Source organism: Equus quagga, chromosome 12 (assembly GCF_021613505.1).
Source record: "Equus quagga isolate Etosha38 chromosome 12, UCLA_HA_Equagga_1.0, whole genome shotgun sequence".
NCBI lineage: Eukaryota > Metazoa > Chordata > Mammalia > Perissodactyla > Equidae > Equus > Equus quagga.
In genome coordinates this window covers 42,197,887-42,223,928 of record NC_060278.1, presented here as the reverse complement: position 1 = coordinate 42,223,928, position 26,042 = coordinate 42,197,887, and the positions used below count along the sequence as shown (strand labels likewise).

Here is a 26,042-nt window from a genome sequence, read left to right as displayed (position 1 = left end):
GAAACAATTAAATATTAATTATATTATTTTATGAAATATCGAGTAATTATTGATCTTTAAAAATGAGCTTAAAAATTAAGCCTTTGTTAAAATCAATGTTGCTTTAGTACGCTCGAATAATAACCCTTTTGACTCATTTTTCTTTACCCCCAATAGAGTATCTTGAAAAAAGAACCACAGATTTTTATTATGGAAATTTTCAAACATGTGCAAAAATAGACTAGTAGAATAATGCCCATGTGCAAGGCCACCCAACTTCAACAATTCCCGATACATGGCCAGTCTTGGTTCATCTACGCCTCGCCCCCACAGGGTTAGGCCCAGGAAAGTCTATCGATGGCCAGGGCTTAGTTAGTTATGAGTAACTTGGTTCTTGGATAAGTCTGTTTCAAAAAGATGATTTGTGCCAACTTCTCCTCTACTTTGAGAAGATATTTCAATGCATGATTGATAAAACCTACTTTAATAAAGGTAGAGGGTGGTTTTAATCCTATTAGAAAAAAAAATATTCACACCCTTCTTGACTTTGGATTTTCTTCTCTGGAACAGCCTTTGGTAAATAGAGATGAGGGAAGGTGATAGGAGTGGGTTGTCCTTAGCTCTAGTCCTTCTGAAGAGAAGTCTCCGGACAGGCTCGAGAGAGGGGTATTTCTTATTCTTACCCTCAGGGAAGAGGGCCATTCACGTAATTTACACGTTTTTAAGGCAATGGAACTGTGCAGGCTTCAGTATAATCTTATCAATGCGAGATTTGGCATTGGCACAATTTTTCAGTTTTCTGTGACCAGAACAGCCATAAGAAGAAAAGCCTTATTAGAAATAGTGTTCTGAGTGAAATACGGTCCACATTACATCCAGAATTGTCAGACTTGCTGATATGCAGCAGAACCCTGTTCAGCAAAACAGAAAAGAAAGTTCCCCCAAAAGTCCTTTAGCCAACTTGGATAAACTTCTAACGATGTGGAAGAAATAATTAAATTCCTGCTTATGTATTTATTTTATTAATTATACATATTTATTTAAAATCAGATTATATAATATTTTAATTTAGAAGCACTGCCCTTTTCGACTCATATTTCAAGAAACAATTTTATGCCATGTCTTTCGTACATCTTTGACATCAGCACTTCTGGTGTCACCAGAGTCACATTTTGATTCACTGACAGTTTTCTAGAGAATATCATCTTTGCCTCCAACTAAATTAATTGAAACACAGTACCTTTGTCACCAAAAATTTCATGCTGATTACCGGAAATTTCAGGCAAAGCCACAATCGTGTTTCATAAATCAATTGGGCAATTGTTCTCTTAATTAATCCTGTAGGTGAACATACATAAACCTCACAGCCTATCCATTTTATTCCCTTTTAAAGTGGCTTGGAAAAGGCTTGTTTACCAAAGAGGTGTTAATTTTGTGTCCTTTTTGAAACCAAACTAGCATTGATTGAAGTTCTTTCACACTCATGTGCTATCCGCTGACAGTAGTTTATTGTTTGAAAAGTAACCTACTGAGGACTCCGCCATGTAAGACAGCTTTGAGGGGGAACCTCGCTTTGTATTCAAACTGATACCTAACTTCAGAGGATGATGATTTAACTTCTGTAACTTTCCCTGTCCCTCAAGGCCACTTAATTCAGACCCTTTGCTGACCGATTTTAAACGGCAGGCCTTCCACGTGTCTGTGTCTCCGCAGATCAGGTCTCACCCCCAGTTTGGCGATCTCTGCCAGAGGACCACGGCCGCTTCCTGCTGCCCCAGCTGGACCCTGGGGAACTACATCGCTATTCTGAACAACAGGTCATCCTGCCAGAAGATCGTCGAGCGAGATGTTTCTCACACCTTGAAGCTGCTTCGGACCTGCGCCAAACACTACCAAAATGGCACTCTGGAGCCAGACTGCTGGGACATGGCGGCCAGAAGAAAGGACCAGCTCAAGTGCACCAACGTGCCGCGCAAGTGTACCAAGTACAACGCCGTGTACCAGATCCTCCATTACCTGGTGGACAAAGACTTTATGACCCCAAAGGCAGCCGACTACGCCATGCCGGCGCTCAAGTATAGCATGCTCTTCTCTCCCACTGAGAAAGGGGAGAGCATGATGAACATTTACCTGGACAACTTTGAAAACTGGAACTCTTCTGACGGTGTCACCACCATCACCGGGATTGAGTTTGGGATCAAACACAGTTTGTTTCAGGATTACCTTCTCATGGATACTGTGTATCCTGCCATAGCCATTGCCATCGTCCTTTTAGTCATGTGCGTCTACACCAAGTCCATGTTCATCACTCTTATGACAATGTTTGCAATCATCAGTTCCTTGATTGTTTCCTATTTTCTGTATCGCATAGTATTTAACTTTGAATTCTTTCCATTTATGAACCTCACTGCACTCATTATTTTGGTTGGAATTGGAGCGGATGATGCTTTTGTCCTGTGTGACGTTTGGAACTACACCAAATTTGACAAGCCTCATGCAGGAACTTCGGAAACCGTGAGCATCACCTTGCAGCACGCCGCCCTCTCCATGTTCGTCACCAGTTTCACGACAGCCGCTGCCTTTTATGCTAACTATGTTAGCAACATTACAGCCATCAGATGCTTTGGGGTTTATGCGGGCACAGCTATTTTGGTGAATTATGTTTTAATGGTCACATGGCTTCCAGCAGTAGTTGTGCTGCATGAGCGATATCTTCTCAATATATTCAGTTGCTTCAAAAAGCCGCAGCAGCAAATATACAACAACAAAAGCTGCTGGACAGTGGCTTGCCAGAAGTGCCACAAAGTACTTTTTGCCATTTCAGAAGCGTCTCGAATTTTTTTTGAAAAAGTGTTGCCATGCATCGTCATTAAGTTTCGCTACCTTTGGCTGTTCTGGTTCCTTGCCTTAACTGTAGGGGGGGCCTACATCGTGTGCATAAATCCAAAGATGAAACTGCCCTCATTGGAGTTATCCGAGTTCCAGGTGTTCAGGTCGTCTCACCCTTTTGAACGTTACGATGCTGAGTACAAAAAGCTTTTCATGTTTGAGCGTGTCCACCATGGAGAGGAGCTCCACATGCCCATCACAGTGATCTGGGGTGTGTCCCCCGAAGACAATGGCAATCCACTCAACCCCAAGAGTAAAGGGAAGTTGACCTTAGACAGCAGTTTCAACATTGCTAGCCCAGCTTCCCAGGTCTGGATTTTGCACTTCTGTCAAAAACTGAGAAACCAAACCTTTTTTTACCAGACCGATGAACAGGACTTCACCAGCTGCTTCATTGAGACGTTCAAGCAGTGGATGGAAAACCAGGACTGTGATGAGCCTGCCCTGTACCCGTGCTGCAGCCACTGGAGCTTCCCCTATAAGCAAGAGATTTTTGAACTGTGCATCAAGAGAGCCATCATGGAGCTGGAAAGGAGTACGGGGTACCATTTGGATAGCAAAACCCCAGGGCCCAGGTTTGATATCAATGATACTATCAGGGCAGTGGTGCTGGAGTTCCAGAGTACCTACCTCTTCACACTGGCTTATGAAAAGATGCATCAGTTTTATAAAGAGGTGGACTCATGGATTTCCAGTGAGCTCAGTTCTGCGCCTGAGGGCCTCAGCAACGGCTGGTTTGTCAGCAATCTCGAGTTCTATGACCTGCAGGATAGCCTCTCCGATGGCACCCTCATTGCCATGGGGCTCTCGGTTGCTGTTGCGTTTAGTGTCATGCTGCTCACCACTTGGAACATCATCATAAGCCTTTACGCCATCATTTCAATAGCCGGAACAATATTTGTCACTGTTGGTTCTCTCGTCCTGCTGGGCTGGGAGCTCAACGTTTTGGAGTCTGTCACCATTTCGGTTGCGGTTGGCTTGTCTGTAGACTTCGCCGTCCATTATGGGGTCGCTTACCGCTTGGCCCCAGATGCTGACCGGGAAGGAAAGGTGATCTTCTCTTTGAGTCGCATGGGCTCTGCCATTGCCATGGCCGCACTGACCACCTTCGTGGCCGGGGCCATGATGATGCCCTCCACGGTTCTGGCTTACACCCAGCTGGGCACCTTCATGATGCTCATCATGTGTGTCAGCTGGGCTTTTGCCACCTTCTTCTTCCAGTGCATGTGCCGGTGCCTTGGGCCACAGGGTACCTGTGGTCAGATTCCTTTACCTAAAAAACTCCAGTGCAGTGCCTTCTCTCATGCCTTGTCTACAAGTCCTGGTGACAAGGGACAAAACAAAACACATACCATGAATGCTTATCATTTAGATCCCAGGGGCCAAAAATCTGAAATGGAGCATGAGTTTTATGAATTAGAACCTCTGGCATCCCACAGCTGTACCACCTCTGAGAAGCCCTCCTATGAAGAGACCCACATCTGCTCTGAATTCTTCAATAGCCAGGCAAAGAACGTAGGGATGCCCGTGCGTGCAGCGTACAACAGTGAACTCAGCAAAAGCACCAAAAACGAAGCTAGCGCTGCCTTGTTCCAGCCCTCTCTCGAACAGCACACCATGTGTCACCTCTTCTCTCTGAATCAGAGATGTAGCTGCCCAAATGCCTACAAACATTTGAAATATGGCGCCCACGCCTGCCAGCAGATGGGTGACTGCTTGTGCCACCAATGTGCTCCTACTGCCAGCAGCTTTGTGCACCTCCAAAATGGCCTGACGCCTCTGAAGGCTGCGCACCAAGCCCCCGAGGGCTTCGCGCATCCCATCCCACACATCCACCACTGTCCCTGCCTACAGGGCAGAGGGAAACCACCCGGAATGCAGAATTCTCTGCCTAGGAGTCTTTTCCTCCACCCGGTGCAGCACATCCAGGCCCAAGAAAAAATTGGTAAGACCAGCGTACACAGTCTTCAGAGCATAGAAGAGCATCTTCCAAAGGTGGCAGAGCCATCACCATTTGTCTGCAGAAGTGCCGGATGTTTACAAACAGCGTGTTGTGATCCTGAAAATAACCAAAGGGGACTCTGTAAAAGTAGAGACATCGGAAATATGGAGGGCAGTGGAGCGGCCGCAAACCAGGACTCCAGTGTGGAGAATCAGAGCGACCAGACAGAAAGGGAAGGAGAGCCGAGCCCGGCTAAGACTGATGTCACTGTGAACTCAGAACATTTCAATCAGAACGAACCAAAATTTTTATTTAACCATTTAATGGGGAAGGCTGGTTACAGGTCCTGCCCGAACAATCCACAAAGTTGTGGCAGAATTGTGAGAGTCAAGTGCAATTCTGTGGACTGCCAAATGCCAAACCTTGAAGCCAATGTGCCTGCTGTATTGACACACTCGGAACTTTCTGGTGAAAGTTTGTTAATAAAAACACTTTAATAAATATAGTCTTAAATTCAGAACCAGTGCCTCGATCATTCCTTTGAAATGGAAGTAAAATCAAAAAGTTTAGAACAGGAGCCCAAAAATACAGGAGGAAGGATGTTTCACTTTGTTAAAAATCACGGAATATTTATATTTTCCATATGAACAGTCAGAAAACTCACTTATCTAATGGGTATTGGCTGGTATTTGGATTTTATATTTTCAAAAAGTACAGTTGTATTTTATATTTATACCCAGCTTGGAAAATAATCATCTCTCTCTCTACCTTCCCATAGCAATGAGTCAGAGAATCAGAGTTTGAATTACCTAGAAGTTTCCATTCTCCCAGGCAATCATATTTTCCTGATATCCCTATTCTGGTGCATTTGGTCATCAGTAATCAAGACTTGATTGCTTAATGTAAATGTTGATTTTAATAGAGCCATTTCAGTTGGGATCCAGGAACGAAACATTAACATTTACATTTTTGGTGAGGCCTCATTTAAAAATTAATTGCCGTGAATTTTAACAGTGCATTCCACCTGTCTGCATGGGTAGATGTCACATGAAGCCAATGACATTTATATCCACATTGGTATCTTTTTCCACATTAGCCAAAGTGACAGTTGTTCAGTTATTACATCTATTAACCCAGGAGTCATGGGCATCACCTCGTGTCAGGCGACAATTATGTTAGTGCCGCAGAAGGAGGAGCACACGAAGAGATGTGATCCTCCGGAATAGCACTCCACTTCTTAGGATAAGCTGCTCGTAGACAAAGATAGATCTAGGTCAGATGAGTCCTAACCCCCTGAAGCCTGCAGGGTGGGGGAACTTGTTCTATGACGTTTCACTTTCATCTCTGCCCTAAGGGACATGTTCAGACAGCTGCTTTCTCCTGTGTTAGACAGGGTCTCAAGATGTGCAAGGATGATTTTATTGTGCAACTAACACCTGGAAACGCTGAGCCTTCAGGCAGCATCTTAAATGACACGTGGGTCTTGTGTTAGATCAGTCTACAGTGATTGAGCTGTTGGAGCACGTTTTCTGGGTAATGCTTCAGATGACACAGCCCTCCTCATGGGGTGTCATCTGATACTGTGTGCATTCCGGCCCCGTATGGGGAGAATTCCACTGCATTCTCCTTCCTTCTGGGATTCGGCCTCTAGTTTGGTCGTCTGAAGAAAACTGGTGGAAATATTTCTAAATACATTGTTCTTTCCAAAAGTTATATTAGCTATTTTCTAAGAATAGTTTTCCAAATTAGATCTGCATATTATTCTCGGGCCTGAAAAAGCTGTCAAGAGTTGGAAGGGACCTTACGGTTCACTGACTCCAACCCACCTGCAGGAAACCAAGGTTCTGTTAAGCGGCTTTCCAGCTTTGGCTTAATTACTTCAGTGACAAGGAACTCACTACGTGACTACCTCGGTTGAACCCAAATCTGGTGTCCTGTAGTTTTTCTCCCGATTGGCCCTCATTCTGTTCTCGGAAGTGAAAACAAACATCTCTGATCTTTCCGCCACATGGCATCCCTAAAGATATTTGAAACAGCAGTCATGTCCTCCCACTCACATGCCTAGTTCACTCAATTGTTCTTCCCTTCACCGGGTTCTAAGCCATTAAAACACTGATTGAGCAATTATGGTCTCTTCTGGATAAGTCAGGTTGTCCAACTCCCAGCCCAAGTGTAGTATCCCCAAACAGACTCGGATGCAGCACCGGAAGGAGGACCAGCCCAGGGAGACTGGGTGGTTCTCCTGTTAGTTCACTTAGAGGTAGAAGTAACTTCTGACTCAAACTTTCCAGCCAACTCTCGTGCAGCTTAGAGGGAACTAAACCCACTGGTCCCTCACATGTGTTGCTGCTAAGCTGCCTCTTCAAGCCAGTGAGGTTTTTTACACTGAAATTCAAAACTCTATGTCCGTTCCCACTGCACTTGATTCTGTTAGGTAAATCCGACGAAGTGGGGAGGAGAAGAGAACACTTGAAAACAGGACTCACGCAAGGACCAGCGCTAGACTCTTTATTTTTCTTCTATAATCTGTAGCCACAAAGTGGCTAGTGAAAATTTAGTGACCTGAAACATTATTTTTGCTGGGCATGGACACAGATTTAATTTAAGGACTACCGGAGACACAGACTTCTTTACAGAGAGTCTGACCTAAAAGACTTTCATGTGAACTAAGTGTGGTGAAATTTAGAAAATAAGAACTGGAGTGAAAGGAACTTAGCGGGAGGAGAGATGTCCTCTGTCTTCTCCCTCAGTCAAGACTGGGGCCTCAATCTTGCTGCTGGTCATCCCTACCGCCTGTGGCTCCAGGAGCTGGAGGGGCCTGTCTCCCCCGCTCTGCTCAGCACCCTGAACCTTGAAGGTGGCAGTAAACCCTTTTCACATTGATTTCAGCTACAGACTTTGACTTTGAGTTGACTATATTTTTCACACAGGAATTTTTTAAAGAATTTGTTAGCTGGGACTGAAAAGCTTTTTTTTTTTAATTCCCTGTTACTGAGCGGCAAAAGATCACTATTTCTAGTTCTGTTTCACAAAGAAATTTCATCCACTGTCCTCTCCTAAAGAATTGCAAAGCAAATAAGAGGTTAAATTATGTATGGGGAAAAGAGCCTTTTCACTGTGAAATATTGGAGGGTATTTACTTATGGGAAGGATTTGCATCCTGTTACTACAACAGAGCATCCCTTTGAGGTTGGAGTCCATGTTACCAGATTTCTTCCTGACTTCTCCCCTGCAAGGTCACTTTTTAAATCCCTACTTGATTGAAAAGTGAGACAGGCCAAGAGCACAAAGTTTTTCACGTGGAAAGGCTGTATTGTTTAAAATAAACTACACAGCTTCATCTGTGTGTATTCATTTCTTGTGTGTAATTGCTGTGAAATGCACATCCTCCTAAAACAATCTTCTTTAAAGTTTTGCTAAGCTGTTATGATATTAAATTTCATTACAATAATCTATGCCCCAGCCTTCATCATTCTAAACTTTAAAACTTTTGCATCGGGTGATCTGAAGAGTAGTTTTAGGAGTGTGGGCTTACAGAAGATTAGGAAATGTTCCTGACTCCCATTGTCTCACATGGAAACCGTCTTTCCACCAGCAGTTAGGACAGTTTCTGAATGAAATATGAGGAAACCATGACTTTGAAAACAGCTGTGTCTTTTCTCTTTAATGACGAGAGTTATTTTAGAAGGAAAAAATGAAGAATCCAAAGACTCGGGTTTTCTTTCATAAGATTCAGACATAGCCATGAAAAATAGAAATTTGTTGAATCATGAGAGGATTTTTTTCTTAATGCAGAAGGAACTATTGTGTTCAAATACCCTTTATACCATAGTGGATCTTTCCAAAATGTTTGCTGGCATTTAGTTCATTTATCTCCAATTATTGTTATATTAAACTACAATGTTTTTTGTAAAACTACCACTTTCATTAACGTTTGATTTTGTACACTCAGAAGTTTCATATCTTTGCATTAAATATGTAGAAAAAAGTAATGAATATTCATGATTGATTAGTAGAATCTTGTGCCTTTTGTTCTTAACAATGTTTTAACTGCCCTAATTTTGGATTTCTCATGAAAAAAAAAAGCGTTATTTCTTGTTCCGTTAGCTTTAGAAACCACAGCATGTGCACTCAAGAACACTCATTGGGTAACCAGGATCAACACAGTTTCTATCAACTCCCCTGATCCATCAGTCACAGCATGAACCTGACAGCACAAGTGCCGACCAGGACACAGTGTACTAACTCAGAGGAGCCTGATGGGCATCTGTGGCACATGAGTGCCTTCCTGAGATTTGGGACGTGAAAGTGCTGTTTTAAGCTTTAGGAAGGAGCATAGAATAAAGCAATGATGTTCTTCATTCAGAAGTCACAGTGCAAGAAAGGGCTCTTCCTAGCCTGGACGTTCTTCATGAGTTTTCTTTCAGGTAAACTTGAGAACCATACACTTAATTTTGAGTAGGAAGATAGGTCAGTGGCCCAAGTTGTTAAGAGGAACTTGTAGACCACGTGTCCTCTTCTCAGGGGATTTCAGCCAAAATTTGAAATACCAGTCAACACCTCCACCATTCTCACCTGACACCTAAAATGGATACTCTTCTTGACTTTGTGCTTATTATTAATGGCGCTGTGACTTTCACAGTGAAACAAGAGTTAACTTCATGCCCTCAAATCAACTGGAATAGCTAAACTTTGACGTTTCCCCTTCTCATCATATTTTTTCACATAACTTTCTGGAATGTCATCTGCACCTTCCTAAAAAGTGACGGGCAGATTATTTTCAAGCAAGAGATGTTTTTCTTTGGAACCCAGTGAGATTCTTATAAGAGCTGGTTTTAATTTGAGCCAAAGTGACAATCAAAGCAAAATTTGCTCAACCTCTCTCCACTATTTGGACATTTTTGATCAGTGAACTGGACTTTAGTTTTCCACTATTTAAAAGGGAAAGGAATTGCTAAGTAAATCAGTAGTCTAAACAAGATTACGGAGAGCCTGTTCAGCCAGCCCAAGAAAACAAATAAAAAACTACTGTAGTGTTACTGCCTTTGCAACATTGCAAATCATTGCAAATTGCATTGATAAAGAAAAGTCCAATTGGAGTATCTCTAGGCAAAATTTTACCACATGTTTTAAATATTAGTTGAGAATATTAAATAGCATTTATTTTTAAATAGTTAAACGTGATTTCTGTGGGATGCTGCCCACCCTCACGAGTGCATCGTGCTCCTGGGATGTCCCTGGTCTGCAGGGTAACTTCTAGTTCTCTGCATTCTGGCAGCAGTCACATGTTTAATTCAATGAAGCCTTAGAGGATGGGGTGTGTAAAGCCACAGCTTTGTCCTCCTTCCAGCAAAATTTCCTTTCGTGCAGAGATCTAAAGAAAGGCTTTGGGAAACGTGGAAATCTCTGCAACATCCTCCGTCAGATTGAAGGTCCCCGGGGTTGGTTCTTTTCTATCGTTTGATTTCTGTACCTTGAGTTTTCTGAATAGTGTATGTGTTATTCGTCAGATATCTCAGATGGGAATAGATATCAACTGAATCGTCTTGGATTGTGGAATAATTCCATCACAGATCTCAACTTGAATTTCTTTGCCCTACCCTGAACAGGACCCTCGGCTGTGATTGGCAGGTAGGAGGGAATTTCCTTCAGTGAATAGCTTCCCTGCCAATCATGACAAATTATACGGCACTTTGGTAAATGTCTACACGTTCCCATGGGAGAGTAAGCAGAGGTTAGACAAGCCAGCTCGGAGACAAAACCCAGCCCTTCCTCTAAATCACTGTGATTCCGAAAACCAATTTAGGCACAGATCCTGCCCTGGAAACAAAAACTGTGATTTTTCTCATCTCTGGGGTGATTGTTGCAAACCACACGGGGGTGGGAGAACTCATCCTGAGCCCCTTCACAAGTGGAGGGGAGGTTTTATATTTCTCTGTGTTTTGATGTCACTTTTGGATCTTGGGAGAATCAGGCTGATCAGTCTTTCTGAGCAGTTTGGGCCATCCAGGTGGGAACCACAGGTGACCTCACTTGCTCGACTTCCACAATCCGTTAGAGGAGGGTGTCCCTCTGCCACCAGGGCTCGCCATCAGCATCCATCACCTGTTGTTAGAATCGTCTGATTGTCTGTCTCCCTCACTCAGCTAAGTCCTTGGGAGCAGGCTCTCTCCAGCACCTTGCTGCACCGAAGTGACAAACTTTACTGAAAGCTCTTTGCATTCAGGGCACGGGTTCTCTGATGACCAAGAACCTCTGCCTTCGAGAAAGTGACAGTCCTTCAAAAGCAAAATTGAGGCCCTCCAAGAAGAAGGGATCTGCAAAGCAAGTAATTACACAAGTAACATTCTTTTTTAAGTGGGAGATGTGAAAAATGTTGATACTAGATTGAAATAGTCTCAAGCATTTTAGAATTACCCCGGTATGAAGCAGCAAGGCCTTAAAAAAATCACGGATTTGGAGTTTAAAAACCAAAGACCTAGGTTGAAGAGCAAGACCAGCCACTTTCTTGTACCTCAATTTCCTCATCCATAAACTATAGTTGATGCTACCTACCTCACAGGGTTTCTAGGATTAAGTGAGTTGAGACGTGTTAAAGATGCTACTGTGTAGATATTGCTGTTCCAATTGTTATGTTCATCATGTCATTTTGTCCTCATTTGAACAGCCTGCAAAGGTAGAGCAGGCCATCCTTGGTTAGCTGATCCAGCGTCACACAGACGCTCTCTACTTATTCGCCTGTGTTGCAACTATTGTGTATATTGTGTGGTATATAAATTTGTGTACATATGTGTTTTCAGTGTATATATTTGTGCAAATACTTCATTATAATAAAAACTTTATCCCACTCCAGTCTGTCTCCTGTGACCATCGTGCATTTTAAATAAGCTGTATTTACTTATGTTCCAAAAGCTGCTCAGTGTTTTCATCCACTATATTCATGGGGTACCCCAAAGATATTTTCTACTCCAGCTTTATAAGCTAAATATTCCTTCGGTTATCTTTCATATTAAAGTTGTAGAGGTTTTTTACATTTTTAAGTCGCCTTTTCATGATCCTGTTTTAAGTCAAATCAGCCTACACTGTAAAATGTCTGCTGCTGAGATTTGACTGAACGAATGAGTAAGTGGATGAAGGGACGGATGTGTGGCTGGTCATAGTCTGGGCAGATGTTTCTCCCCTGTGTACAGATGATGATGATGAAGGGCTTAACTTGATCACTCCATTGACAAGTGCCGAGCCAGGAGTCCGGGGCTTTTTCCATGATAGAAACCTACCACTATTAAGCCATTTTTTAAAGTGATTAATGTTTCCTTGATATAATTTTGATTATAACGGTCTATATGACCTCCCTTATGATACAATTCTTCATTAGCCTGCTAATCTTTATTTCATTCTTATTCAAGATAGATACATATTTTCCTAGTTTTTTATTTGCCATTTATACATATGAATCCTGCCACATAATATTTGTTTCATATTCATTTTGAGGGTCTCATAATGCTCAAGAATTGAAAAGCAAAACCCAAAACCCACAGTGGTTTTTACTGCAATAAACTGAACTGAAGATGAAATTTTCAGAAAACCGACAGACACGATTTACCTTTTTCAGCATCTACATTTTATTTTAAAGTCTCCTAACAGAGGGTTTTTACTCAGGCAGGCTGACTTTCCCTTGATCTGTCTGCCACCCATGTGTAGCCTCACCCATCTCTGCAGCAGACATTGCCGAGAGCCTGCTCTGAGCCAGCTGCTGTCTCCAGTGGTGCACCCTGACTATGACGAGGTCCCTGCCTTCCGAGGGCCCAGAGTAATAAATCATTACAGGAGACAAGTGACTGCCTGGAAGAAAAACAATTTTACAAACACCTGTAACAGACAAAGCCTTGGTATCTCTATCCTACAAATCTAAAAGAAAAGGATGCCCAGTCAAAAAATGGGCAAAAGATATAAATAGGTGTTTTCAGAAAGGAATACACAGGGCCATCTCCTCACTAGATGACCTACCATTCTAACCCATCAGATCGACCAGAGCTTTAAAGATTGGTAACGTCCAATGTCGGGGAGAATGTGGGGAAAGAGGCCCTGTTTGCATAAAATCTACACGATATTTTGAAAGGGCAGTTTCTGACAACAATAGTGAATATTAATAGTCTGTGATACAAGAGTCCCATTCCTAGGAAATTCCCTCCAGAAAAGACAGCATGGGTGTGCCAAATATAATATGTATGGGGATATTCATGACAAGAATTTGAAACAAACTTAATGTCCACCAATAGACCCCTGGTTAAATAAAACTATGCAATACGTTGTGTCGCCCTTAAAAAAAACTATACAGATATTTATAAGCTGACATGGAAAGATACCTATGGTGTATTGTTAAGTGGAAAAAAAAGTTGCAAATAAAATGTTTAGAGTGATACACACACAACTTTTAACAGGAGCTCCTTCTGGGGAGTAGAGTCCAATGTCGGAAATTGCTAAGGAAGGAGTAATTTCACATTATTATATACTTTTTCCAACGTGCTTGGAATATGGGTGACTTTAACTTTATTTATTTTCAATATTTTTAAAATCAGATAATCGTTAGATGTCTGAAGGGCACAGTTGAGCATAAGTGCTGCGGTGGAGGTGTGTACAAAATGTCACGGGAACAGAAGAAGAGAAAGGAGGCGAGGAATCATGAGTGCTTACCGTCTGTATGGCTCCTTTTCAGCTAATATCCATTTAATTCCTTAACAACCTTTTGAAGTCAGGAATATTATCCTTATTTTCTAGATGTGCACACTGAGGATAAGAAAAATCAGGAAACGTTCATCAGGTCACACAGCTATGTAGCGGCAGAGCTGGATTTCAACCAGGTCTGTCCAGCAGGCTCCCAGACCCACACATGAATGTTAGCTCCATGTGGTGTGGTTGGCCACCGAGGAGACAGCTGCAACCCAGGCAGAGGAAACTGCATAGACGAGACTGCAGACATGAAAGAATCCAGCCTGGTTAAGCAACTGTTTCTAACCAGAGGGTAGTTGTTGAAATTTCTCATACGTAATGAGGAAGACTATAAAAGAGGGACACAATTGACAAGTCACAACAAAATCAAAATCTTTTTTTCCACAGTCTTCCTCATATGCTCTAAAATTAAAGGCCGAGCAGGGCCCTCTGGAATGAAGGCGGAACAAGAAAACGCAGGTCTGAATCGAGACTTTCCATCTCACCCGGTGAGCAGTGGAGAGGGGAATTCTGCATGTATGGTGGACTTTGGCCATTCATGGGTACCCCCAAATTTTAACAGCCTCCCCGTATTTTGAGAGCTTCCTCCACGTTCTGAATCTACTTTCCCATCAAAGCATCCAAAACACTGATTTCCAGCGTCACTTGCCACAAGGCTGCGGACACATGACTGAGGTTCTTAAACAGATGGAACCACATCGGATTTGGGGTTGAAAGTGACGACACAAGCAGGGACCAGGGCATTTATTTGCAAATGCAGGTGAGTCTGGGTTTGCCCATGGCAGGAGCTCCCTTTCCAGGACCATTCTTCAGTGGATGCCAAGAGTTGTTCTGGAAGCTTGCAACAAGTGCCTCCAGCCCTCCAACCTATGAGTTTCTAACATCCCTTAATGAATTCTCTCCTGCTGGAAACCAGTCAGAAGAGACTGTGTCGTCTGCAGCTCAGAACCCCAGTCAACATAACGTGGAAACTCTAGGGGGAGAGGAAGAGGTTTCTTATAACCTCACCATTCTCAGCTTCATACAGGAATGGAGAAGGGAGTGAAATGAAGGGAAGGTGCGCGGCCTCTTGGCTAACGCCTTGTCTACACTTCCTTAAGGTCAGTGAGTTCCAATCACGTTTAGGATTTTCCCTGGAGTTTTCGACTCTACCAGAAACCATTGCGTCTTCTCTTAATCTGTAAGTCTTCTAAATATTCTGGTAGTAGCATCTGGACCTCAGAGCCTCTGAAACATCCGCTTCCCCAGCAAATGCTAACAGTGGAAACAACGGTGCCTAAATGCGTGAGTGGTGGGGTTGAGACAGGAGCTGTGCCCAGTTTCCCCAGCGACTTCCCGGCTTCCCCGTGGGACCTGCCTGTCTGAAAAGGAAGAATGTGAACCGAGGGGAGGGGAGGTGGAGGGATGAGAAGAGGCCTTGGAAGTCCTTTGATTGCCTTCAGAGAAGATCAACTGTTAATGGAGGAGCTGGGGAGAACATCACCGAGACAGAGGTTCAGCTGGAGTTCACACAGCCTGTTGGACTTGTCCTAGGCTCTTTGTCCACATTAATAATGGGAGGTGGATTCAGAGGCCTGACATGCAAAGAAGAGTCTAGCCACTGCAGGCTGCTATGAACTAGGGGAGTCGTATCTTAAGGGAAAAAACCCTGAGATAGGTTCCCATCTGCCCAGGAGAATTTAGGAGAGGTGGGCCTGTCCACCGGGAGGTTAATGTTGGGCCTGGAGTGGGCATTAGCCCACAGAGGCCACGTTGAGGCCAGCCTTGTGGGTTAATGATGCTCTGGATCGCTCATCTTTGGAGTTAGAGGCAGAGTTATGTTTCCTGATGTAATGAGCAAAGTTTTATGAAAACAAAAGTAAAGACCAAGAGACCAACAATTAATTGGATGTCGAGGGGAAAGTTTTACTGTCTGGTGGGGAACCCAATCCATCAGTCTAGGTTCTGAGGGAAGGTCGGAGGGAGAGCAATGGCGTAGGTCTTTTAAGTGAACAGTGTGTGGCCTGTCTCTGTGCCATGTTCAGAAAGCAAAGACAGAGTGGTGACTGTCTGGTGACATGGGCTTTCTGAGGGGGCCGGCATGGGGCTGGCTGTTTGCCTGCAGACCCTGCGGGGCCCACCTGGGGTCATGGCGTGGTCTGCCTCTGCTGCATTCCAGCATGCCATCCCCCGGCCAGGTCTGCCCGGTGTCAGCTGGCTAGGTGGCCAGTGGGGCTGGTCAGCTTCCTGTCTGGCTCCTGTCAAGTGCAGAGGTGAGGGGGCCGTGGCTGGAGAGAGGGGCCTGTCTGCGGAAAGCAAGCAACTGTCTGTGTTCTCAGAGGGTGAGTGGTCCCCCATCTCTGGCGGGCCTGGGCCCCTCCTTGTCACCATCCTGCCTGCTGGTCTTTCTCTTGGGCTCCCTCTCCCTGCTTTCTCACGAGCTCAAGGCCCCGTGGCGCCCATGCCCCCACCCTGGGAAACAGCCGGGCTCGGAAGTGGCTGCCTGGAATCGGGCAGGAAACACGCGCTGGAGCAGGGAGAGAATGGGCCGCTCTTCCTTATCTGCGGGCTGGGCAGCCGAGAGCAGTAAACAGGAGGCTGGCCCGGCGTTGGAAGTTCCTGAGTGAGGCATTTCTTTTTAACTAGAAAGAAGGGATATCCTGACATTGATCAGTGAGATGGTCCCTGCTCGGCATCTTTTCCAGACCCGCCATTGAAGGGCCGGACGTGGGCTTTGTCTTGTGAACCAACGTCCAGGACACTCCCAGGCCTGGAGCAAGGACCTGAACTCCCTCCCGGCCGGACTTCGAGGGACAAAGCAGAGGGAATTTGAGGTCCTGAGAGCCCTGACTGAGGGGATACAAATCCAGCCCCAGCCTCTCACTAGGGGCATCTGAGGCCGGCCCCCTTTGCCTATCTGGGTCTGGGCTGTGAGTAGGCACCGCTCGCCTCCATGGGCTGTCTGTGGTACCGCATGCACACCCTCAGCACGTTACATTTGGCCCCAGGTGGACAATCTCTGGGAGACCGGAAAGGCTTGTTCCACCCTGGTCATTCAGCTGCTATGACTTGCCCGTGAGAGTGGACACATGAATGGAAGGCCACCTGCCCCAAGAAACTTAGTGCTTTGACACTGCCCCTCTTCTGCAGAGACCTTGGAGGACCCGGACTAACGGGACATAGGGGCCACTCAACCCATGCTCCCTGTAGGTGACCAGGAACCATAGGTCTGAGTTGGAGGCTTGATGGAGCTGGGGACACCAGCTGGGAGTCTGGCTCACATCAGTGGTCACCGTTAGACACATGCAAGACTCTTGTCAAATCCGCAGTCATCCAGGCCTGTGGGGATGCTCTGAGGATGCAGGGACATGCCTGACATGGTACCCCTGAGGAGGGGGCCCTAACCTCTCCCTGTGTCTAGGCAGCAGGGCAGAGCTGAAAACCAACATCTGCAATGGACAGTGGGGCCTGATAGCCACCAGCCTCAGGTGCCTGTTGAGCACTTAAAATGTGGCTCATCTGATTGGGGAACTGGATTTTTAATTTTAATTTATTTCCATTTAAATGGCCACACATGGCTAGTGGCTGCCACATTGGATAGCCCAGCCGAGCCCTCAGTGGCTCTTGAGCTTTCATGAACATAAGTGTCACCCAAGAAGCTTGGTGAAAAGTGGACTCAGATTCAGCCTCTGCACGTCGGGAGGGAGACCCTGAGCTGCATGCTGATAAGCAGTCCAGACCGACTGACGGCCGCCGTCCGTCCGCTCTCTCCTCCCTTCTCCTTTCTTTCTCCCCAGGCCCTGGCCTTCTCTTTCACTCTCTTCTTCTTTTGCTGCTTCCCTCTATCATCTCATTTCCATTCTTCCCTGCAAATCTAATTGAGGGGATGAATGAGCGCTGAAGGACGTTAGTAGGAGGCTTCACGGTGGAGAGGTGGGGTGGGGAGGTCAGACCGTGGCACATCAGCCCAGGGGGGCGGAGTCAGATGGCTCTGTGCGCGCGGACATGTTCACTCTCTGAGCCTCAGTTTCCTCATCTGGAACGGAGGGTAGTCACACTTACAGTCTGAGGCGACCTTGAGGACTCAGCGGCACAGCGTGGAATCCAGTGATGGCGGTCTCTATGTGCATCCCTCCATTCCTTGCCTCTTCTGTTCCCTCCTAGGGAACTAGCACCCGGAGCCGAGGCTGCCAATGAACCGCCTCACCTCATGCTCTCGTTGGCATCACAGACCCACCACCCAGCCTCCTCTTCTGCCCCACTGTAAACACCACCTCTACTTGCCCCTCAACGCCTTTGACTTCTGAACTTTGGGGGTTTTCATAAGAAAGTGCTGAGCAGGTAAACTGAGGCTTGGGTTGGGAAAAGTCCTGACTAGACTTTCTCCAGGAGGCTGGGGAGCAGGCTGCCTCCTGGGAGATCAAGGGAGTCTGAAATATCCCAGAGAGCTTGGGGAGGCCCAGGGATTTGGGGCCTTTGACCAGGGTATCGAGGTAAAGTCAGGCGTGACAAGCGTCTTCGGAAGCCACCCGCAGCTATCTAGAGCTCCAGGACTGCAGAAACAGCTACTGCGTCTCAGAAGCAACTCGTGGGGTCAGTCTGGACCCAGAAGACGGGACAGAACTCATGAAGTCCAGCCCCCATCTGTCCTGCTCCAGGTCCCTCAGACCCACGTTCGGGAGTGAGAGAGAATCGCTTCTCGTTAGGGAGGTGACTTTCATGCCTGCATGGCCCCCTCCCCGGGACACCACAGAAAGCTCGCGGTCTCTGCCTGCCAAGCTCTTCTCGGTGGATCACAGGCTTCTCCGCTCTCAGGCTGGTCTGATCCCCCTGGTATGTTTCAGGTTCAAATAGGCAGCCCACGTCTCCTGGAAACTGGATACCCGCTCCTCCAGGGCCGAGCGAGCACTGTCGCTCCCTGCTGTTGTGAAGGAGCCGAGGGTGGGAGGCGACAGCAGCCCTCAGGCTTGTGGGTTCCTCTGAGAGCCACGCAGGGGGTGAGGTCAGCGGCCCAAGGAAATCCCGGATTCCTGGGGTGGGGGAGGTCTGCAGACCCCCTGAGATCCAGGCGCCCCCTCAAGTCAGGACCAGTGTCAAGGCCAGTCTGTGGTGCTTGTGCTTCCCTGGGCTCTCAGGACCCATGTGGAGAGAGGTGACAGGCCACCCTCCGGGCCAAGGGAGGCTGGACACCCCTGGAGCTGGCCTGGCCGCCCCGACAGCCTAACCTTACTTGAATGGCATGTCGTCAGAGCAGACGGCAGCTTGGCCTATTTCAATACACAGGGGAGAGTTCTGTGAGAGGAATTGGGGGCCTCATGGAACCCTAGGGCAGCATTCCTGGGGGGCTGGAACCGAGAAAACTGCTCTTCCCCAGTCTCCGTCTCTGTCCCTCTCTGGGGTACATGATCTCGCATCCTCGCTTGTCTCTGTGTCGGCTTTTCTCTCCTCTGTGTCCCTGTGGATGTGTTTCCTCTGCTGTTTGCACACGGCCTATGGGGGTTGCTCCAAACCCGTGCCCTCCGTCCGCCCTGAGGCGCACCTCCCGGCTCCAGCAGCTGACTGACCCAGGCTCTCAGAGTCCTGGTGGCAAATTTCAGAATCAACAGTCCCATGGGCCCAGCCCCGTCTGTGGCGCAGGTGCTCACCTCCTGCTCCATCAGCGCAGTCTGGGGGACCAGGAGCACCCAGAACGGCACTTGGCCTTCCTGCCAGGTATGGGGTGGGCGTGCAGCAAGAGGAGGGCTGGGGAGGCAACTCCAGGACATGTCTGTTGCCTGGAGCTCCCCACACCCTCGGCTCTAAAATCACAGAGCGCTTATTCCATTTACGAGTCAGCACACTGGGTTGGCCCTTGACAGGGCTGGAAGAAAATGGAAGTGGCAGGAATGGACCTGGTCCTGGTCTCTCTCTACAGGCAGCAGGAAGCGGTCCCGCCCTGGCCTGCTGCTCCCTTACTCCCACCACGCCCCCATTCAAGGAGAGAATCCCTCCACAGGTAATTGGAGCCCAGCTCCAAGCGCCAGGTTCTGACATGGCAGCCAGCAGGCATCCCGCTGCCCCACCCCAGCACTTCCTCCTGCAGAGCCACTGGGTCTGGGTTAAGGTTCCAGCCCATCTACTATGCCTGAGAATCCCCCCCGCCCCGAAGTCGCCTTTGTTGTCTCTTCTTCCTAATCCAGCCCCAGCAGCTGAGCTGCCCCCAGGGATTCCCTGGCCTGTCGCCTGGCCTGGCTGGGGTCTGTCTCAGGGCTCACAGTTGCTGCGGCTGGCAGTCTCCCCGGGGTCCCCGCTTCCCAGGGAGGCAGCTGCTCCTGTCCATCCCCCGCCTGCCTGGTTTGCATCCCGGAGGCCCCGTGAAACCCACAAGGGCAGGAAGGCAGAGCTGGGGTCCCCGGGGGAAGGAGGAGGTAACGGGGAGAGAGAAGGGCAGCGCTGGGGGCCGACCCAGAGCCTTAGAGGCAGCTGGACCAGAGAGACCAGGCCGGCTTCCCCACGAGCGTACCCCGCGGCTGGGGTGTCCCTCTCCTCATCTTGCAGGGATTGGCCCCCAGCCCCGTAGCATCCCACGGCTGCATCCTCAGCGTGGGGCTTCTTGCTCTGATGGCTGGAATCGTGGCTTGATATGAAAAACAGCTGGAGCCAAGGCCTTCACACTTGCTCAGATTTCACACTGTTGTGATTGAGGATTAGCAGGAAGGAGAGGCAGATCAGATGTTACCATCATTAGAGGCTTTTCTCCCTGGGGACCAGCCCTCAGCCCTGCCCTTTCGTCCTTCCTGCTCCTCAACTCTCTGCTATCTGGGCTGGGCCCACCCTTCCTCAGGATGCTCCAGCAGCCACAGCTGGTGTCTGTTTCAGCCTGCAGCGCGTGCCTTTCTGGGTTTTGGTTGCCTCAAAGCTCCTGGCCCCACGTGGCAGGGGTCCAGGCCCCAGCCAGGTGGGCTCTGAGCTGTGCTGTGGAGAGAGTGTTGGGTGCTGTCCACAGGCAACAGACACTCAGGTCTGTTTGCAGTGGGAGCATTTGAAGGACCACGTATTTGGGGACTTTGAAATTCATTCTATTCATTTAGTCACTTCATTCATACAAGCATGCATGCAACAATTGAACACTACCTCGTGCCATCAATAGAGCACACAGTGGTGTGAGAGACGGTATCCTTGCATTCGAAGTCTAGAGAAAGGGTAATCAGCAGTTACAAAAAGCGTGAGAGGGCCAAGCTGGGGTTGTCCCAGGGCAGTTCCGAATATGATCTAGTGCCGTGTTATTCAAAGTGAGGTCTGTGGACCAGCAGTAGCAGCGCCACGTTGCTGCTGTGGGAAATGCAGAATCTCAGGCCCCATTTCCTCCCCAGAGAATCAGCATCTTCCTTTTAACAAGACCCGGCGTGGCTCACACACACTGTAGTGTTTGGGAAGCACTGGCCTGGTGCGCAGGTTCTCAATCTGCCAGGGGAGCTTGAAAACAGACTCTTGGCTGGGTCCCTCCCCCAGCGATTCTGGTTTCATTGGTCAGGATGTGGCCTGGGCATCAGGGCATTTAGCAGTTCCTAGGGAGATTCTAGCGGGCAGCCAAGGAGAGAACCACTGGTCCAGGGGAAAACCCTTCTGGAGGAAATGGCGTCCAAGCTCCCTGACTCACTCATATGCTCTCTTACTCCTTCACTGGAACAGCATCATCAACTAGGCGTTGAGACGGTGCAGGGACGTCAGAACATCAACCCTGCTCCTCGTGCCTAGAACACAAGCATAACCAGAAACAACCAGAGGCAAGTGACAGGTTTTTATGGCAGAACTCACAGGAATGGTAAAGCCCCAAAGCCATGCAGCGGGCTCTGTGGGCAGTCAGGAGGGAGGTCAGCATGGCCGGGGTCTTGAAGCAAGGGTCATGGGTCTGGAGGCAGGTGGGGCCGCATCTGCACAGTCGTGAATTTGGGAGCTGGGAAGCTAGGGGCCAGGAGAGGAGAATGGTACCCGCTTCTTCCAGGCTGTGGTAGATGGGAAATGAGCACCAGAGTAAAACTGCCCAGTGGTAGACATCCTGAGACCCAGCCTGGACTCAAGCAACTGGAGCAATGGGATCCCTGGCTGGAAGACACGGGGCTCCTTTCTCTGGGCAGAGTTGGCCAAGAAGCTCCCTTTCCACACCCAGCTGCTCAGTCTGGTTGGTAAGGAGCAGCGAAGGACCCGCAATTCCCTCCTCCTGCTGATGCTTCCCCAGCACCGAACTTGGATTGCTGGGATGACGATGGGGTCTGTGTGTTCCCTTAGTCGGTGCTGGCGGAGGTGCGGGCCCAGGTTATTGAAGCGAGTCGCCCCAGAGCACTTCCTCCCTCTGCTCTTCCTTGCAGTCCCCATCTGGGCACGGCACACGTGCTTAGAACACAGTCGCATCCACCGTGGCTCCAGGCAAGAACTAGCCCTGTCACAGACAGCTGTTGAAAAAGTCCAAGTGGCCAAAGGAGTCTGATCACTTTCCTTCCTGTAACTTCCTTGGATTTTTCTTCCTCCCTGGGGACGGGAGGAAAGTTGTATTTTTAAACCTCACATCCTGGTGGCCCTTCCTTCCCGGAAGGAAATGCTCTCACCCTATTGTGGAAAGTGAAAGTGAGCATCAGCGCTGGGAGGCTGTGGGAGGGAGAGCTGCTGAGCTCTGTGCTGCTGGGGAAGCAGGGGGCCCAGGGAGAAACGTGTTTTGGATACAGCAAAAGCGAAGGAGAAGGTACCCTTTAGACCCAAGCCGTGTTCCACTGTTAGCCCCCTGGCACGTCAGCCTGCCTGCAGCTTCCCGGTGGGCGCCGGCTCTCCCAGATGGGGTCCTGGGCTAAACGCACCCCGGGCCCGAACGCGGACTTCCCAGCATCCAAGTTCATGGCACTAATTGCTGGTCTATCCTTTCTTCCTCCGAGGAGCTTCGGATTGCTGGGAAGATTCCCTTCGGGATTTCAGAAGAACATAATAATGAAGCATTTTGAGAGAAGGATGCTTGCATAAGTTCAAATTAGATGCTATATAGGGAAATTATAGCCTCTGCTGCCAAGAAGAGCCTGCAAGCAGGGCCACTGGGGAGAGAAGTTGTGTTCCACCAAAATATGAATGAAGCACTTTGGATCTGCGGGGTGGGAGCGTAGCCCCTTCTGGGCACCACTGCAAATTCCACACCTGGTCCTTGGGCAAGCAGATCCAGAGTCCTGGGCGTCTCAGATGGCCAGCACTGGGCGGGGGGCGGGGGGCGGGGGGAGGCAGCCTGACGCTTCACCACCATGGCCAGCCCTCCCCATACCAGAGCAGAGCCAGGACCCCACAAGGACACCGCAAAGAGAGGTGTTCACTTAGCACAAATGCTTTTTCCCTCATTCTCCTTAAAGTCCTAGACCATGGAATTGCCTTCCCCATGACCTCTGGGCTGGGAGAGACGCACCTGGGTCGGCTGTGGCCCAAGCAGGCTCCATCTGGGAGCCCAGGGCTGGCTTCCAGGGCCTGTTAGGAGCTCCCACAGTTCTGGGATTGTCCAGTGACCAGACCAACACTTGGGGGTCAGGGGAAATGGCTTGTGACATCCTCTCTTTCCTTTCCCCTGCTGGAGGGCATAAGGGCGGGCACCTGCCATGTGGATGGCATGAATGCCCACGACTTCCAGGCTCTCGCGGGCAATCACCATGGCTCTGGGTCACTTCCCCACACCTGGCCAAGTGCCCCACATCTGGAGCAAGGCCTGTCAAGCCTCTGTCCCCAGGGCCAGACTCACGGCCTGCTTGCCAAGCAAGGTCTTTTATTCAGCGGTCCAGCTTGTTGTCTCAGCTCCCCAGTGAAGCGACAGCTCCTGGAGAGAAGGGACAGTGGTGGGTCTTTATATACCTCGTTCATCACAAGGTGACCAACAATGAGCCAACAGCGAACGTGATGACAGCTGTTGTTGGTCCAATGTCTACTGCACACTTGGCCCGTCACATGCATTGCTTCTAATTATTCGACTAAGCACTAGAATTTCCATCTCCAGAAGAGGAAATTGAGGCTCACGGGGATTAAATGACTGCCTTACAGACAGACACAAGGAGAGTCTGGGCTGGGTTTTGAACCCAGATTTGTCTGTCTTCACAACCCGCCTGGTTTCCACTCCTCTCTCCCATATTGGAGCTATCAGGTGCTTCTCTCCCTGCCCCACGCCCAACACCGCCTCCGCAGTCCAACTCCCATTTCCTGTGCTCACCTGATCTTCTGGAAAGAGCACCATGAATACAATGTGCTGCCTCTGAAGGACCACTATCCAGTGCCTCCATCCCTCTATCAGTGCCTGACTGAGAGGGACAGAGCGGCCCTGGGTGCCTGCCAACCCTCCCTCCACCCGGCAGCTGCCCCAGCCCTCATGGCTAGGGGTGCCACACTTAGCAAATAAAACATGGGCCACACGATAACATCTGTTGTTTATCTGATGCTCAAATTTAACGGGGAGTCCTGCATTTTACTTGGCCACCTGGCCCCGGCCCCAGCAGGCTGGAGCCCTGGTGGCGGGGGGGGGGGGGTGACATTGAGGGACAGGCAGGGATGAGGAAAAGCGGAGCCAGCTGTGAGAGAGAAAGGGTGGGAAGGGAAGAGAGAGAGGTGAGAGAGGAGGGGGGAGTCCCGGCTCCCTGTGTCCAGGCTGGGCCAGTTCCTTCATCTGGGGATGGTCCTTCTGTATCTATCCCACAGGCGAGGAGGGCCAAGGGGCTGAGACCCCAAGGCGGGCGGGGCTGTGGTGGGAAGAGAGAGCCTCCTTCTCCCCCCGTGGCCCTGGGAGGTGCCCCTTCTAGGACAGAGGATGGAGAAGGGGGTTCTGGGGCGCACCTCTGGGGTGTGCGCTCTGTGTGGGCCTGGGGAATTAGTGCCCCCGAAAGAGGTGTGACCAGGAGTTCTGCTTGCCTCCCACCTCCTGTCCAGATAAGCAATTTTGGGGACAGAGAAGCACCCGAGAGAGGGAGGGCTGGGCAAGTGCGTTCACGCCTCATCCCCTCCTCCCTGGAGACGTTGTCGCTCCCTCCTGTCTGGGCCGACAGCAGAGAGCAAGCTTCAGAGAAGCGCTGTGCCAGGCCCTGCTTGGGCTTCTCCAGCCTCCACATGTGAATCTTCCTAAAGCTCCCACTTGCCCACCTCCTTCTACTGGAAGCATAGTCTCTGTGTTTTTAAAATTTAATTGCAATTGCAATTTAATCATAGGGTTTGCTCTGTGGCTTTTTCGACTGGGTGCTTCTCCTTTCAAACAAAACGTGGAGGCTTCTGAGCCTCCTCTGCATTGCTGTGTTTATGGGATTCCCGTAACCAGGCAGACCTAGCTCCAGATTCAGGAAAGGATGGCAGTCACCTGCGTAGATGCTGTTGTTGTGTGACGTGGATTGACACGGGGGCCGGCCGGAGGCTCCAGAGGCCTGCTGGGTGGCATCGGCTGCCCCAGAGCATTTGCCACGATGCTCACAGGAGGGCCGTGTATGGTCAGCAGCCCTCACAGAGCTGTCAGCCTGTGATGGTTGGCAGGGGCCCCAGGAGGAGCAGCAAGGCCCAGTCAGTGGGACCCGGAGGAGTGTGTGGCGTCTGGTAGCAAGCTGTAACATCCAGCTTGCTTAGTGAAGACCAGGCAGGTGGATACAGGAATCAGACAGCAAGACCTCAGAGCGAGGTGAAAGAGGCCGCTGCAGAGCGCATGGGCCGTGGGGACGTCTGACAGTGAAGGCCACCAGACAGGAGTCCTGAAGAGGAGGAGTCTGACCCTGGCAGGTTGAAAACGGTGCTCACAGGGCCCCTGGGAAGAATGTCTCAGGCCCATGATGCTCTGCTTGTCAGCGCAGAGGTTAGGGTGAGGTGAGCGAGGTGCAAAATTCAAGGAGGTGTCACCCTGGAGGCCACCCATGAGCTCCCATGACCCTGGAGCTGGAGTGCATGAGCGCCTCCTCTACGTTTGCACCTCGCTTGCCTCCCTGTGATCCTGGCCTTGCTGATGTGCCTTGGCCACTCAGTCGGCTGCCGCTCTGGCTCCACCTAACAGCCCAGGTGGGGTGCGGTCATGGACTCTGGGATTGGGTGGGGGCTTCACCCTGGTTTTAGGCACCCATCCTGGTGGGACCTCTCAACGGGTCCACAATGGGTTACTTCCTTATGTCCCCACCAGGGAAGGACATATCCATTCACACAATGGCCCAACACATATCTTTGGGCTACCTCTTGCTTCCTTCCTTCTCACCTGGACAGCCATGTCGGCTTCCTCCCTGGTCCGCATGTCTCCAGTCCTGCCCACTCCAGTCCATTCCCGACACTCCTCAGAGAGGAGACCTGATGGCATCTCCCTGCCTGGGTCTACTGCTTGAAAACTAAAGGGAAGGTTGCAGCCCAGTCCTTGTGGAGAGGGGCTCACACGGTTCTTTATCCAATATAGCTCTGTTTTCTGAGTATAAATGTAATAAATAAGGAACACAGGGAAGTACAGAAAAATAGAAAGAGGAGGACTTCTCATTTGGGCCCTGTGAGTTCAGATATGGCCACATGACTTACTTTG

At 49.1% G+C, this 26,042-nt stretch overlaps 1 protein-coding gene across 8 annotated transcripts in view; it reads left to right on the top strand.

The window, feature by feature from the left end:
• The window catches only part of DISP1 (dispatched RND transporter family member 1), a 210,757-nt gene extending 199,095 nt beyond the window's left edge, over positions 1-11,662 (top strand). For all 8 annotated transcript variants that reach the window (XM_046678924.1, XM_046678928.1, XM_046678929.1 and 5 more), the window contains one exon: positions 1,693-11,662. In XM_046678924.1, coding sequence (XP_046534880.1) covers positions 1,693-5,307 — 3,615 coding nt within the window. In that variant the 3' untranslated portion in view covers positions 5,308-11,662. The remainder of the gene's footprint in view (positions 1-1,692) is intronic.
• The last annotated feature ends 14,380 nt before the right edge of the window (positions 11,663-26,042 follow it).